Genomic DNA, 15952 nt, shown 5'->3' on the forward strand with positions numbered 1-15952 from the left:
TCTGGAGAACCTCCTAATTGTCACAACAATTAGAAAGAGGGGGTTTACACGAGATACGGGGAAGAGGAGTATTGGCAAAGTCAATTTAACCCCATTCGTACACCATTGACTTCTTTGATCAAGTCACAATAATTTTTCATATACATGAAGCAAAAGGATCAAGTTACATATACATGAAGCAACAGGTAACAAGACCTCTTAATTTCCATAATAATGCCAAGACATAATGGTCTCAAATAGAAAGAAAAACTAACTAGTCAACAGGCTGCAACAAAAAGAACCATTCTGTACAAACTTATGGCAGACAGCCAAAGATCTGAAATAGTCACAACTCACTTACCCATGTGAGTTAAGATCCTACTAATCAGGGCTTCTTTCTTTCCAGTGACAGGAAGGTTATGTGCACCTAGGTAATACTTCAATTCTACAACTGTCAAGTCCTTCAACTGCAATATCGCAAAAAAAAAAGTGAAACACAAATATAATAAGTGAAACAAATGGAATTTTATGATGTGCATTCTGAAAAAGCTTCAGCCTTTGACAACAGCTTTGGCCGAAGTATTTTTTGTGCCTATCCCACTAAAAGTTTCTCATTCACTAGAAGCACAAATTGTTCCAACTAATTTATCTAACCCAAACCACATCCCCTCATAAATTATAGATTGGTTACATTTTGGATCAGTTATAAAGCCCAGAACTGAGGCAAAATATATATATAGCATAACATCATAAGCTTGGCAGTGTTACCTTCCCATTATCTGCAAGGTCAGCCCAGTCATAATTACCATATTCTTTTATAGCATTTGCTTTTCGTTTCCTTGTTGGTTCAGCTTTTCCTTCAATGTTTGAGTCCTCTTCCTCATAGTTCTCTCCATAAACAGAGAGCTTGAATTCCTCCAATGCTTTGACAATACCAGGCCTTGCACCGAAACAAGATACAAGCAAAGGAAATTTCAGAATAACAAATTTTCTAAACATAGAGGCAAGTTGAAAACTAAAAAGACCAAAACCACAGACTAAAGGGACCTAAGATGGAGGAAATTCGTCACTACCTGGCCATTCCTTCTTCATCTGGAAGAGTCTCGTCTTTAATTTCAGGCATCTCATCTTCATCAAGTGCAAGAGCTTGTAATACTGCATAATGTCTCTGCAATGCTGCAAGAAATGATCTTGTAAGAATACAAAAGGAAGGGGTACTCCACTTCTATATATAAGGGGCATTCCACTTCATACAGTTCTGTAGAAATTATGAATGCCTGTTAATCGGAAGGGTGTCCAATGAAATAACTCTGCAAGTCATTGTTTGAAGCCAAAATTCTTTTGAAGCGCATGACTTCACGTATGAAGCGATGACCCTTTGCTTTGCATCATTTAATTGCTTTAGATATGAAGCACTGGAACAGAAATTAAACACCTTTGCAAGACTTGTGTTTGAAGTCCCTTTTTTGAAGTTTATAAGTAGATTCAGCAATTTACATTTTACAATACCTAGAAATGTTTAACAAATTACATCAGAAACTTTGCTTCTTTTGGATGTCCACCCTATAATTGAACTTATTACTTTTCATTTGATCAACAAAGAGATGGATCAGTTAGTCCAACCCAACGGTAACATCAAGCTCCAGAAAGGCTTCCATCTCACCTCATAAAATTATCAGCCCATTCAACACCTATTCTTTAGTTGCCCAGTAACTGGTAGTATATGGAAAAGGTTATTACAGTGGCAAGGCATCTCAAGATTGAACCAAGGATGGAAGGATGAAGTGCAATGGGCGCAGAGGTATTGCAAAGGGAAAAGCAAAGGTGCAGGTGTTTATAAGATGGTGTTAGCTGCTGCAGTGTACCAAGTGTGGCATGAAGGAATTTTAGAATTTTTCAGCAATCTACAAGGCCACAACATGTTATCATTAGGCAGATTGTCCAGGAGGTTTTCCATAGAGCTACAATGGTGCCTGAGTTAGCATCTTACATGACTAAACTGGATTGTTACCCAGAGTGATGTTGCTTGTTTGGGGACGAGGTGTTAGGAGGTCTACGTGAGCTGCAGGGTGCATCTGGCATGGGATTAATACTAGTCAGTGCAGGCCCTTTGTAGTAGGTTTCTTCTGTTTGTTTTCGTCTTCTTGAGATGTAACTCTTCCTTTGGTAAATAATATAATTTGCTTACCAAAAAAAAAAAGCTTCAATTTGGAATAGAAATTGCACATATAGTGGCAGCACAAAACAATGATCTCCTTTCCCAAGCAATGATTTCTTACCAGGATTAGCAAATTGGCACACAGAAAAATCTTTGAGGTCAATACGTCTCACTAAAGCAGAGGCCTTCTTTATCTGGTCGTCAGTGGCATGAGGCACGGAATTAGGATCAGTATGAAGCTGCAAGTAAAACCACATTCGTTAGATATAGACTTCATGATTTTTCAAAATAGAAAAAGAAATCAATTGTGACTAAGACGTAGTCTGCCTGCCTCTTCAACATGTCTGATATCATCAGAATATGGAAGATAAATCAGATGCATCCCTGGTGGCTCAACTTGACCACTAGGAGTCATTATTTCATCCTGCATTTATCAAAAACCATGAAAATGGAAGACCAAACAGGTAAAAGTTTGTCATTATTCACAACTTCACAGAGAAAAGAATACACCAAAAAAGGCTACTCCCTCCACCCAATTTCCACTGAGAAGTTTGAATGCACTTAAAAAAATTTACAAGGTATGCTGGACTTGCAAAAAATTATCAAAAAGAGTGCTGGTGTCACCAAAACACCCCCCACCCCCCCTCCAGAAAAAAAAAAGGCACGGTCTTGCAAAAAGTGATCACGAAAGAGGTGAGAATATTGAACTCTGAAAAGAAAAAGGGAAAACTTTCACCTCGCATGAGGAGCGAGTAGGCATAAGCTACTTAAGTCCCTATCAAAATCGTAGAGGCTCCAATACCATTTGAAAAGAGAATTTTTTTTTTTTTTAAAAAAAAAAAAGAGAGAAGAAACTCTCATGAAAATTAGCGAAACACACAAGAAAGTAATGGAAGTTCTTTTAATTCTTGGAATCCTGAAATTATGATCATACAAGGATTAAGAATGTCCGACTTAATACTTCTTAGTAGATCTCTTTTGAATTTCACGAACAAATAAAGTCGTTAAGACTATTCTTAGTGATTGTATCAAATTATATACTTGGATTGTTGTCTCACTATCACACTCAACACATCCTTCAGTGCATGTCAGAGGTGATGGCAATCACTGATCCCAGCAATCACAGGTGCATAAATAGGCATATTTAGTCTACATATAATCCGAAAGGATTTGGATGGGAAAAACAATGTCTTACTTGTGCAACAAGAGCAACCAATTGAGGATGACTTGAATTCCCATAGAAAGCAACTGCAAAACTGCGATGATAGTTTAAAGTCAAACACAAAACAGCAACACATTCAGCAAGCACAGCAACAGAAAGATCATGAACTTATTTCTACAGTTGAGCAAAAATAAACATTTGCAAACTAATCTTAATGCGAGAAGGCAAGCAGAAAAATGCCCATAAGTCAGCAACATGTGCCACTTCCGTAATGGTTGAGATCAAAGCAAACTAGCACTACTGCAGACTGTTTATATACAACTTCAAACAAAATTTAGCACAGTGGGATGCTGATAAGAGTTGTTCAAACTACCTAAGATATGGGGAAATGAGAAGGAGAGAAAGACAACAAAACAGTTGCATGAATTACTTTAGACAAAAGGCTGGCTAGAGACACATTTTTCGTATTTAAATAGACAAAACAGTATGAACAGTGACCAAAATGAAAATGAAAACCCAGTTGAATGTAGAATGGATGGACTTTTACCTAAGAAAAAGAGCATCCAGCCACTTCTAAATAGAGATAACAGGTCAAAACATGCAAAACTGGACTTATCACTCCCTACTATTAACTTAACCCTGTTTGCTAATTAAATTAACAAAATTTTCAGGCATACTAACCGCTTAAGCCGCAACATTGATCTGTGGAGAGCAACAAAAAGACAAGTGCTTCCAACCACTTCCTGCAAGGACCAAGGAGAAGCAATAGAATTGATAATCATGGAAATGACATATTATAAGAGATGGTGAAAAGTATTCCCAATTGATGGATTCAAAGTGGTAAAGTTGTATGGTAAGAAATCATTGGTACTGCATAGTCCAAGCTGTTAAAGCTAAATTTGATTAACTATGCCATAAGGACATGAAGATAGATATAAAAATGTAGAAATAAAGCACAAATCAAGTTGACTCATCAGACTCGTTTCTAGATGTAGTTTTAAAAGGTGAAATGATCCAATCCAATATCCCATCTGTCAGCAATATAAATTGACAAAACTACCATATTTTAAAGAGTTTTAAATTAAAAAATTTAACTAGTAGCAGTTGGACTAATATTAACCAGCTTAGCTTGTCGAGAATGAAGACGCCTGATGACTGTGAATAACCTTTAACTATTACCATATACTGAATCAAAAGAAGAAAAATGAAGGTGGATTATTGAAAAGAACACCTCATCACTGGGAAAGACAAAAGTTGCTGGCTTCAGGTTATGATAGTCCTTTAAGCAGCTCAATGGCTTGAAGCCCAGCAGACGAAGATGTCCAGTTGAAACTCTTTTGACTTCTGAAAGCTCATCCACAGAAAACATGACATTCTCACTGAAACAAAAAGGGACAAGACATCAGTGAATGACTGAATAAGTCTACCAGAGTCGAGTTGGGTTTGTCATTTGGTAATGTGAAGCAAAATTTAGCAAATCAAGGAAACTCAAATTTGAATTTTTTCTAGGATACCCAAGTTCACTACATAATCTTTTTTTCTAGGATACCCAAGTTCACTGCATAATCTTTTTCAATACATAAATGGCGAAGATTTAACACCCTGTTCCAAGTCCCAATGTATCCATACTCTCTTAAATTAATCAGAAAAATTTGGAAAAAATGCAACAAGAGAGCACTGTTAGGGGCTGAATACTAATATAGTTTGTGGAGAGGCTTGGTAATGTTTTGACTTCTCTTTGGATAATCTGCAAGGAGATTGTGCTACCTTTGATTTTGTCTTTTTTACTATCTTCTGGTAGTACGAGCTATTGTTAGTGGTTACATTTTGAAGTGTTTTCAAAGAAACAAAAAATAATTCACTCTACCCGTTGGAAGTGAAAAGGTTTTACTGAAATTGATTGTTGACAAGATACGAGAACACTCTCTATATAGGATATAGGAGGTTGAGCAACGTGAAATAGGGAAGGTCTCTTACAATTTTTTGGGTTCTAAAATATGGCACATTCTTTTTATGATGGTGGTATCTGGTCAGATTGTGTGCACCTCAACTAATTTCATCTAATATCTACTACATCCTGCCAGTACACGTATCAGGTATTCCCCCAAGGCTTGGGCAGATGAGAAAATATCACCTTGTGTTTATTTTATCTCTAATGAAAATTGAAACTGAAACCTCATGGTTCTCCCACCACTTCATTAATAACATAATATTCTTCAGTCTTTTAAAGGACAAAGCAAAAAAGTCAACAAAACCTATGGAGCATTATGAAAAGAGAAGAGAACTTACACTTCTTCAAAGTGTAGTGCACAATTTTCAAAAATAAAAGGTTTAAGTAACATGCATGAATTCAGTACCTGTAACATCACATTGTAGCTAGACTGACTAATTTCAACATCCAATAATGACAACTTTAATTAAAGCACTCAAAATGATCATCATTAAAATATAATTGCAGGCCATAGAATGGTACTCCAATACAAATTGATTTTCAATTCCCAATTTATCAAACATTAGAAAAAGTAATTTGCAGTATTCAGTTTCATATTAAATTGTTAAATATATATAATAAGAAGATTATTTGTCAAAAAAAAATAAAAAATAAAATATATATATATATATATATATATATATACACACAATAAGAAGATTTGGAAGAAACATGAAAAATGCCACCCACACACATTTATCTAAAATAAGGATAATTGAAGAGAGAAGCCTAGATTCAGAGTAGAAGAAAAAGGAGTCATTCTTTTAAGAAACAGATACCGACTTTTTGTAAGACTGAAAGCGTTTTGGAGGCTCCTGAATTATAGCAGCAGTATCAGCACATATGAAGGATCTCTCAGCCTGTAAACAAGGAAGAACACAGAAGAGGTTAAAGACTTGCTTTATACCAAATCCCAACACAAACCAGAACTGACATTTCATTAACTTTTCTACCAACTTCAATGATAAGTGACAACTTGGAAATGGTGACTTACCCTAGTAAGTGGGATTCAGAAACAAGCTGACACAAAATTCCTCAATAACTTACCAAATATTAATATGACATGGCAAAAAGTTATTGTCACTGCATGCATGAAATATGTGTTGAATCTGAGCGTCCAACAAAACAATTTAAGGCAATGGACAGAACAGCTCAGACCTTTAGAAATTCCTTATACGAAGTTGAGTCTTCTTTTTATTGGGAAAAAATATCCTATATGGGACATTATGTAGCTCCACAACCACCTGTAACACCTTCCCAACATACAGCCCACCCCAAATTTAATCCCATTACGTATAACAGTCTATCTAATTTCAACTATGTTATACATAAATGTTCCCCAGCATACCCTCTCTCACCTACAGCCCCCAACTGTTTTTACTTCTTATCTTCTACTATGCAAACATTATACAAATTTAAATGCTTAGACTTGAACCTACATAAAAACCAAACCAATCAACTCCTCCTCAATCTCAAACTCATTGGGGCCAGCTATAATAATCCTCTATGTCCAACCCGCTCTAGGCTAAAACTATCTTATTCTAAAACTAAGGGCTGGTTTGTCATAATATTATTTCAATATTTACAAACACGGCACATCAGTATTTGCAAAAACTTGTTTGGCCATAAATATACAAGCATTTGAACACTAGGTGAAAGATTGAGGTATTGGTTTAAAGGTGTATTTCAAGTGAAACACAGGTTTCTAATCTCAAATCTTCAACTACCACAATATACTTCTCCATTCATTCTCGAACACAACTTTAACTTTCACAAACTTTTTTCAATTTCAACTATAATACTTCTCATTTAGTAAATCTTGTGTCCTAGATCTAACACACCTAGTAGACACATCCATCCATCACTAATCTGAAATAGAGAGTAATAACTTCTCCAATGAACTCCATCAGCTCTACGAGTTTGATTTCCTGTATAAGAAATAGTAATTTCAGTGTAGTAAACAGAATAAAACACAACATTTAGATTACAAAGCTGAGTACCCAAAACAAGAGCTTGATGATGAATTGGCTGTGGAAATTTGTCTCACCAGAAGTATCTCTATGGAAGGAAATAATGATAGAAAAATATGGCATGGAGGACAAATGGATGACAGAGGTGGTGACCAACCCTTACAATTGTAGTGTATGGAGATCTATCAGGAACCTATGGCAACAAGTCAGGGAGAAAACAAGTTGTAAGGTGGGCAATGGAGAAAAAGTAGATTTCTGGAATGACATTTGATGTGGACAGGAGACACTCAAACATGCTTTCCCTGTACTACATAGCCTGAACCAAGCACAAGAAGCAACAATGGCAGAATTATGGACAGGACAAGGGTGGAACCTGTTTCTAAGAAGGAACCTAATTGATTGGGAAATGACAACCATAGCAAGATTTCATCACACAATGCATATGGCTACCAATCTGACAGGAGAGGAAGATAGACTATTATGGAAGGGGGGAGAGGGGGAAGAATGCACTGTAAAATCAGCATACAGAGAACTCGATTCTACTGAGGTGCAGCAAACAGGATGGCCCTGGAGGATGATCAGGAGAACAGAAATTCCCAACAAGGTGAATTACTTCACATGGCTCTTGACAAAGGAGGCAGTCTTGACACATGAGAACTTGAACAAGAGGAAATACAATCTATGTTCTAGATGCTATCTATGTGAAAACAGGTGGAGACGGTCAACCTTCACTTTTTACACTGCAAATGGACATGGCAGATGTTCATCCACAAGAGGAAGATCAAGTGGACAAAGCCTGGGAGAATTATAGAAGGCCTACAATGCTGGAACAGGGATGGAAATGCAGAAAAAAAAAAAAGAGGAGATGGAGGATTGTCCCAGCTTGCATTTGGTGGACAATTTGGGAGGAAAGGAATCAAAGATGTTTTGAAGGAAAACAGAACAATATTCAAAAGATAAAGACAAACTGTCTAGGGCTGTACTATTTTGGTGTAAGCAAGTAGTGATAGGAGTTATTGAAGATGTTTAATGTTATTGATTGGCTGTAACTAGAAGATCTTAAGAATGATGTAAGTAGAACTTTTTGGGGGGGGACTACACTTCAATGTAGTATACCTGTAGATATATAGAAGTAAATGTTACCTTTCTCAAAAAAAAAAAAAACAATATTTAGTTTGTGGTATAAAACTTTGCATTACTAGAAATGCATTACAATGGTAACACTGTTTAATTCCCCTATAATCACATAAGTCACATAAATAACATATAACGGAATTCTATGTATTATTTTTTCAAGATAGAATGTGAACTAAGAAAACTTATAGTATTAGAAATACCTAGATAGGAGCGCCTAAAATGCTTTAGAAGGACTTGTTTGGTAAATATCAGCATTTTCGATAAATATCATGATAATTTTCTTACAAGGTTCCCTGTTTGTTTTGCTACGGATTCATTGGCAAGATCTCCATAGGATATTCATTGACCTAAGAGTGTCTTCACATGATTGGTCGGCAAGGAAAACCAAAAAAATTGTTGTATAATTGGGATGTACAGAGAAGTGAAATGAAAAACTTATACTGGCTCTTCCACAAAAATGTGTAGCTACAAACTGCAATCACCCATCTAAAGGCTGACAAATATATTGAAAGATAGATGGTCAAATGAGATTTTTCTTTGGACGAAATGACCGTAAGAAAGAAAACAACACTGAACCCTCAACGAATAGTCAAAAGATTGCTGCAAATCCATTACAATCAGAACTAATAAAAATCAAAACCCCAAGAAGTGCAAAAGTTAGTTATGAACAATAATTCTCTTAATCCCCCTCCCACTAAACAAGAGACACACATAAACTCAACAAAATTGATAGGGAACTTCCAAAGAACAAAAGAAACAAGGTTAAAAACAAAGCATGACAATGAAGCTAAAAAGTACCTTCAAAGGAAGATTAGTCATCGAATCAAGCCAAGTAATTGTCCCTACAGAAAAATAATAAGGGTATAGCATTTACTTATAGTCGCCTCACAGTAATCATTACCTAAGAAAAGATAGGACAACAAAGGCAGACCTGGATTAGTTGGACGGATCAAAGCATAGGTGTTAAGTTCGATAGATAATCCATTAAAAATCGCAAATCTAAGTCTTCGAACTCTGCGCTTCTTAAACATCCGTTTCCTTAGCTGGTCGTTCAGATCTTCAAACCTGATATAGCAAACATAGGAAAGGAACGCATGAAAACAGGGACCAATACATTTTGAGTAAATTTAGGCTCTAAAAGAATAACAAATCTAACAGGCTCAAAGTGCATTCAACACCTTAACACCTTGCAAACTGACATTTATTATCTAGTCATCTTGATCATAAAGAATAAAACCACAAATTTTGGAAATGCAGGAAGTTATAAAAATGCATAATTTAGTAACATAGGCACAAAACACACCACCAATCAGATTCCTAGATAAATAAAGGACATGTACAAGCTTGAGCTGTTTAACAGCATACAAAGCACATACACCAGATTTTGAATGTCTGCACAAATTGCATTCAACCCAATTACTGGATCTGGTCATCTCACCTTCATGTTATTTGGTTTTCTACATTCGAGTATTCATGTCATCAATCAAGAAAACAAATAAATAAATAAAACTAACAAGTAAATTTGTGAACATTCATATCACCCTTTTGGACCCTCATTTCTCTCTGAATGCACAAAATGGATCATCTTCCTTCCGTTGTCATCCACTTAAAAAAATCCTCCTTGTTCAAGACTATTATTCAAATAACTGAGTAAGTTTTCCAGTAAGCAATACCTATTGAAGAAATGGAATCTGTCCTTCGGTGAAGCCTGAAATGGGAAGGTAAAGGAGCTTTGCTGATAGTCTGGAGATTCTATATTCTATCTTTAGTATTATGCTACCTTTTAAAAAAAAAATGTATTATGCTTTTCTTAATTGCGTTATACACAAGTTGATGTAATTTTATGTCCTTTGCATGTTCAGTCCCCCTAATTGTCGAAGTTCTAATTCTTTTTCACTGTATTCATGTCTGTTCAATGCTACTCCAATGGAACAACCACATGGTATTGGAAAATATATTTTCCTATTTTCATTTACGAGACATATAATGTCTGTACCTAATTATATTGGACAATTATCTTGTCTGTCTTGTATACCTTTGCCAGTCCCTCAGCAATCTGTCTGTATAGCAATTATTTTAGAAACTTCAATAGTATTTTATGACTATGTTGTGTTACTTACCCCAAAAAAATCATGCATACTCCCACACACTGTATAAATGCCTAGACATAAGGACAAATTCATCTTAAGAAACAGATAGAGAACTCTGAGTATTAATATACAAGAATCTGAATTTCAATCAGTACTTCACTACATGTATCTTTCAAGAAATGGAGACCATAGGTGCAACCATTCATGCTTCCAGCATGAAACTTCCTAACACTACTATAAGAAGCTGTAGGAAAGAAAACTTAGGTGATTTGTTCTTCTTGAACATTAGATCAACAACTACACATTAGATAGACAACAACTAAATCGTAGTCCCAAGCAAGTTGGTTTCGACTATATGAATCACCACTTCTTTATTTACGCTCATTTCATATTGTCATCATACTAAATCTTCATAAACATTAGATCACTTAGAGAAACATCAACACAACAAATGACTACATCATCTCGATCACTGAAAGCATGACTATATGTAGCAAGTTCTTATTTTGGACTCCTTTAATGAATAATTATTAAGCACACTACAGTAAATTGTGTCAACAAATATCAAGTCCTTCAGAAAGTAGTTTAACATTTTAGATGGAGATTCATCAATTGACTAGTGCAATCAACAGTTGAAATCTTTTGTAAAGTATACCTCTCTCCTATCAGAGCTTTGAACTGAGCAAGGTCATCACCTTCCAGACCAAGTAAATCCTGAAGCCAAAGATCTTGAATTAGATAACAACAACATGCAACTAAGGATCTCAAAAATAAATAATGGTCATACAGCATAAAAAAGGGAAACGTTGAACTCATCATCTGGCCGGCTTAGTGGAAGAAGCTCAATTGTAATACCAAGATCTTGAGCATCCTGCAACCATTAGCGCTATAAGTAGAATAGTAGTGTAATAATCATTCAAGAAGTCACAAAACAATCTCAATTTCACTCAGAGCTATCTTCACATAAATTTACTTTTTCCTTTGGGACTTGTTTTCAACTGACTATAATATTAATATATAAATATGTGGCATAGATACTATACTTTGGCACGCTGCATCGTTGTCCTCATCATATCCACTTTTATGACACCTTTGAGATTACCAAAAGGATCATCTTCATTTGTAAGCAAGAGAATGCGTTTATCAGCAGTTTTTGCAGATCTGGAAATGGTTTGAACACTAGTAAAATAAGAGGGTGCACATCATTTCAGGGGAAAACAAAAAGGAAATGAGCAAATTTTACCCTTTACGGAGAAGGGCTTGTGCAACCCAAAGAGCATTGTAAAGAGAATTCTCACGAGAGCCAGGCACAATTCCGTACTTACTTCCTATTTCTTTTTCAAATCTTTCTGCAAACAAATTAAACAGGTAATTGCAGCACAAGTCTAGAAAACCAAAAAAATTCACACTGTTTTTCCTTGAGTTTATTCATTGACGAGGCAAGACATTTAACTGATTGTATAGAGGATGAAGCTTTCTCAGTCCATTGACATAGCAGAAAATTCTCCGCATTATTATTAATTAAGTATGAAATAACATAATTTTAGGGTTTTCCAGTTTGCTGGTCAAACACGGACTAATAAAGTACTCCGTACGACGATTGTGAAGAGTCAGTAAAAATGACTGCTTCTACATATATTCAAGAGCCTATGTTCCTTTAGGCAGATTGACAACAAGCCAGAGTCCTCAGAGTGCAAAGTATAGAAAGCACTAAGGTTTTAAGTGCAAAAACTGAAATTTAAGTGTGGGCTTTAACGAAGAAAGGTGCTAATGAAGCAAAATTAAGAGTACCTTCATGGATGAGTTTTTCCTCTCAAGTCTGAGAAACAGCTCATATTTACAAGGGAAAAAAAGATGAAAAATGATGATACAACAACTTGGCACGAGTCACTTTGCTTATGCGAATTTTGACTGCAATGATGTGACCTAAGATGAAGCAATTTGAGGACCAATGTTGAATCTAGTCAAAACAGAGATAGGTGCAATACTACACGCCCACCAAAAACTAAATTAGAGGCCAATATGATGATTTACCTTCTATCTGATCAAATTCTTTAATTAGCCTAGCTGTTGGTCTGTCCAGATCCTCTCTTTCTGGAACATTAAATACATAAACGCCACTTAGGTCCTGCAAGTTCTTTTTTTCCCGCTGAAATCACAAAAAAAGAACATAAGAAAAAATCATCACTAAAAACAAATTCTCAAATTTGGTTTTCCCTTATCAAAATTTGGAAATGCTAACAATAGGAAACAAAAACTCGAAACAGGTGTTAGTTAGGGGGGAAATAGCAAAAACAAATCTGCCTTGATAGAAGTGGTTTTTAACCCACCTAGTCTGCTGCATAACAAGAGCACATACATCTGGCCCACCTAAATAATATTTTATCAGACTTATACAGTACAAGGAAGACTTGGATCCCACAAGTAAATGAAAATCTATGTCCACATTCTTTTAGAATAAAGGAAAATACAAATCCACACAGAATTCTCAAGTTACAACCAAGGTGGAAAAGAAGGTCCAGCAAAGGTTACTTCAGGATTTAATTTTTTTTTTGGGGAGGGGGGTGTAAGTATAACTCTGAAATAATTTTGTAGATAGAGAAAAGCAGCGATTAAGGATATTATATCATAAAAGGGTTGTCAAAGACACAGCATCTAGAGAACAAGGGCTTACAGTGTTAAAGAAGCATATAGAAACTTCATCATAAGACCTATTAATAATCTGAGTTCTGAGAGATTGTGCAATGGAATTGATGGCAACTTGAAAATGAGTTGCAGTCTTTTCATCATCCTGCAAAAATGAAGAAATGAGCGGGATTCCCCATTTACAATCAAAACGTGAAAATGCTAAAGAAAATTGAGAAGATGCTTTTAAGAAAAATAGGCCCCTAGGATCCCCTAGAATATTTTAATGAAAGTAACACAAACAAGGTGCCAAATATTGGTTTGGAACCTGCTGTTAGCCCAATTAAGCCTTTCATTCCTCCAGGCTCCAGCTGCAAGTTCAAATCACACCAACAAGACACCAGGAATATCGCATGAACCATTTTAACAATTGTGCTTTGAAAGCTATGCTAAGGAGGTTGAATCACTATTTGATTATTGATATGATAGGATCCTTGTGAAGCTGTAGCCTAAGCTTGGTTGGGATTTTGTAAAGTCTTTTTGCCCTGTTATGGTGCAACTTTAATATATATATATATTCATTACAAGTTTAAAAAAAATGTGCTTTGCAAGAAATGCCTTTCTATATGATTATAAATTAGTTTCTATAAGACTTCTACAATAAAAGTTCCATCTTTATTAGCTTAATAACCTATCATCAAGTCTCTCTATTCATCTCTACCAAATGAACTAGTTTGTTAACCATACGGCTTAAAATGCACAGTTCCATTTAACAAAAAGCAATAGAAATCCAACCTCAAGGAGATGTCCCTTTCCAGAAAAACCAACTCCTAACAGTTGTGCTTTGCAACCCCAAAAGTTAGTTCAAGAGGGGGTGATTGCTCAAGTCCATATAAGCAGACCGCTTCCCCATTCCCCNTGATGCAAGTCTACAGATATTACAAGTCAGTTAGTGGAGGGATTCATTAGTTAGTTACAATTCTGTTATTCTGTTATAACAGCCAGTGTAGCAGTTGAATTTTAGTTGTGGAATATATCCATATATACAATGTAAAGGATTGGAGTTTAAGGCATTGAATGATAATACATTTCTCTTTCTTCTAAAATTCTCTTTCTAATATCTCAACTGCAAGCTCTGAATTAGTATCTTAGTTCTTCGAGTTCAAAGCTCCTAGAATTGTTCTTCGTAATTGATGCTTAATTGACTGCCATTGTGCATCATCCAGGCTCCAGCTGCAAGTTCAAATCACACCAACAAGACACCAGGAATATCGCATGAACCATTTTTACAATTGTGCTTTGAAAGCTATGCTAAGGAGGTTGATTATTGATATGATAGAATCCTTGTGAAGCAGTAGCTTAAGCTTGGTTGGGATTTTGTAAAGTCTTTTTGCCCTGTTATGGTGCAACTTTAATATATATATTCATTACAAGTTTTAAAAAAAATGTGCTTTGCAAGAAATGCCTTTCTATATGATAAATTAGTTTCTATAAGACTTCTACAATAAAAGTTTCATATTTATTAGCTTAATAACCTATCACCAAGTCTCTCCATTCATCTCTACCAAATGAACTCGTTTGTTAACCATACGGCTTAAAATGCACATTTCCATTTAACAAAAAGTAATAGAAATCCAACCTCAAGGAGATGTCTCTTTCCAGAAAAACAACTCCTAACAGTTGTGCTTTGCAACCCCAAAAGTTAGTTCAAGAAGGGGTGATTGCTCAAGTCCATATAAGCAGACCGCTTGTCCATTCCCCAATAAATGTGGGAGCCAAACCCACTCTAACCAACCAACCCCTTTACGCCCAGGTCCTACTGGAGCATGGACCAAGAGCTCAAACATGAATGGACCTGACTTTAATACAATGTAATGATACGGCGCCTTGAACTCTACTCAATCGGATTATAAATTAATGTCTAAAAGAAATTCACAGTGAAAAAAGTCAACTTTATCAGTTTAAATTGAAGTGGAGTAATGGGAAATGACCAAAATCAATCAAAATGAGAAAAGCAGCTGGTAAAAAGGACTAACCGTTGGGCAAGTAGTAGAAAACATTTTAGGTGAAGCATCCACAAGATACACCAATAATTCCTTAGTAGCATCTCTTTCCTGCATGTTTAGTTTTGACATAAAAATATCAAATAGCTTAATAATCAATCTTAACTTAAACAAGCAAGTGAAAAATCATAATAATTCCTTATAGGATTCTCTTTCCTGCATGTTTAGTTTACCCATTTCCCATTCCCTACCCCTAATTTAAAAAAAAAAAGGTCAAGGGACTTACCTTGAAGAATTCATTTTCAGGGTCATCTTCATCGTCACGAAAGACTTCATCTGGGTCGAGGTCCATTGACATATTGAAGATTTTTTGGAACAATAAAGTGAAGCAGAAGAAATGAAGAAGCTTTAGGTTTCAAAATGTGACTTGTTCTGAATATAAGCTTGTTGGAGAAGGAGACGCCCTCCCGCCTTATTTTCAATAGGGCATTTCCGTAATTGATCAATTGCCCAAGACATTTTCATTTTGCCAGGTGGCTATTGCAATTTTTTAATGTGGTAGGTACTATGTGCTTGCATGTTTGTACTTTTAGGAGTTACGATTGTAGAATTTACAAAGTTTTTAAATGGAGTCCACTTTGATCAAAAAACCATGAATCCTCAAATTATTACTTCCTCTGCCCCTAATTACTTGTCCACTTTTTCTTTTATAGTTGTCTCTAATTACTTGTCAATTTTGACAAATCAATAAAGGACACAAAAAATTTTACCTATTATATCATCAATTAATTACTTTGAAAAAGGTAGAACTTTTTGAAAATCTTAAATTTTTTATTCA

At 35.5% G+C, this 15952-nt stretch overlaps 1 protein-coding gene across 1 annotated transcript; it reads right to left on the reverse strand.

Annotated features, from left to right (window-relative positions):
• Positions 1-156: 156 nt before the first annotated feature.
• Positions 157-15518, reverse strand: LOC125852923 (ATP-dependent DNA helicase 2 subunit KU70). Its single transcript, XM_049532610.1, has 19 exons — positions 15401-15518; positions 15148-15225; positions 13161-13277; positions 12521-12635; positions 11730-11835; positions 11530-11647; positions 11274-11357; positions 11142-11200; positions 9328-9461; positions 9195-9238; positions 6073-6149; positions 4531-4678; positions 3981-4042; positions 3333-3393; positions 2469-2561; positions 2259-2376; positions 1053-1155; positions 748-919; positions 157-446 (listed from the first exon to the last, which is right to left on the reverse strand). Exons 1-19 carry the CDS (start codon positions 15470-15472, stop codon positions 333-335), a joined length of 1875 nt encoding a protein of 624 aa, XP_049388567.1. The 5' UTR covers positions 15473-15518; the 3' UTR covers positions 157-332.
• Between the last annotated feature and the right edge of the window lie 434 nt (positions 15519-15952).

Source organism: Solanum stenotomum, unplaced genomic scaffold (assembly GCF_019186545.1).
Source record: "Solanum stenotomum isolate F172 unplaced genomic scaffold, ASM1918654v1 scaffold6733, whole genome shotgun sequence".
Classification (NCBI taxonomy): Eukaryota; Viridiplantae; Streptophyta; class Magnoliopsida; order Solanales; family Solanaceae; genus Solanum; species Solanum stenotomum.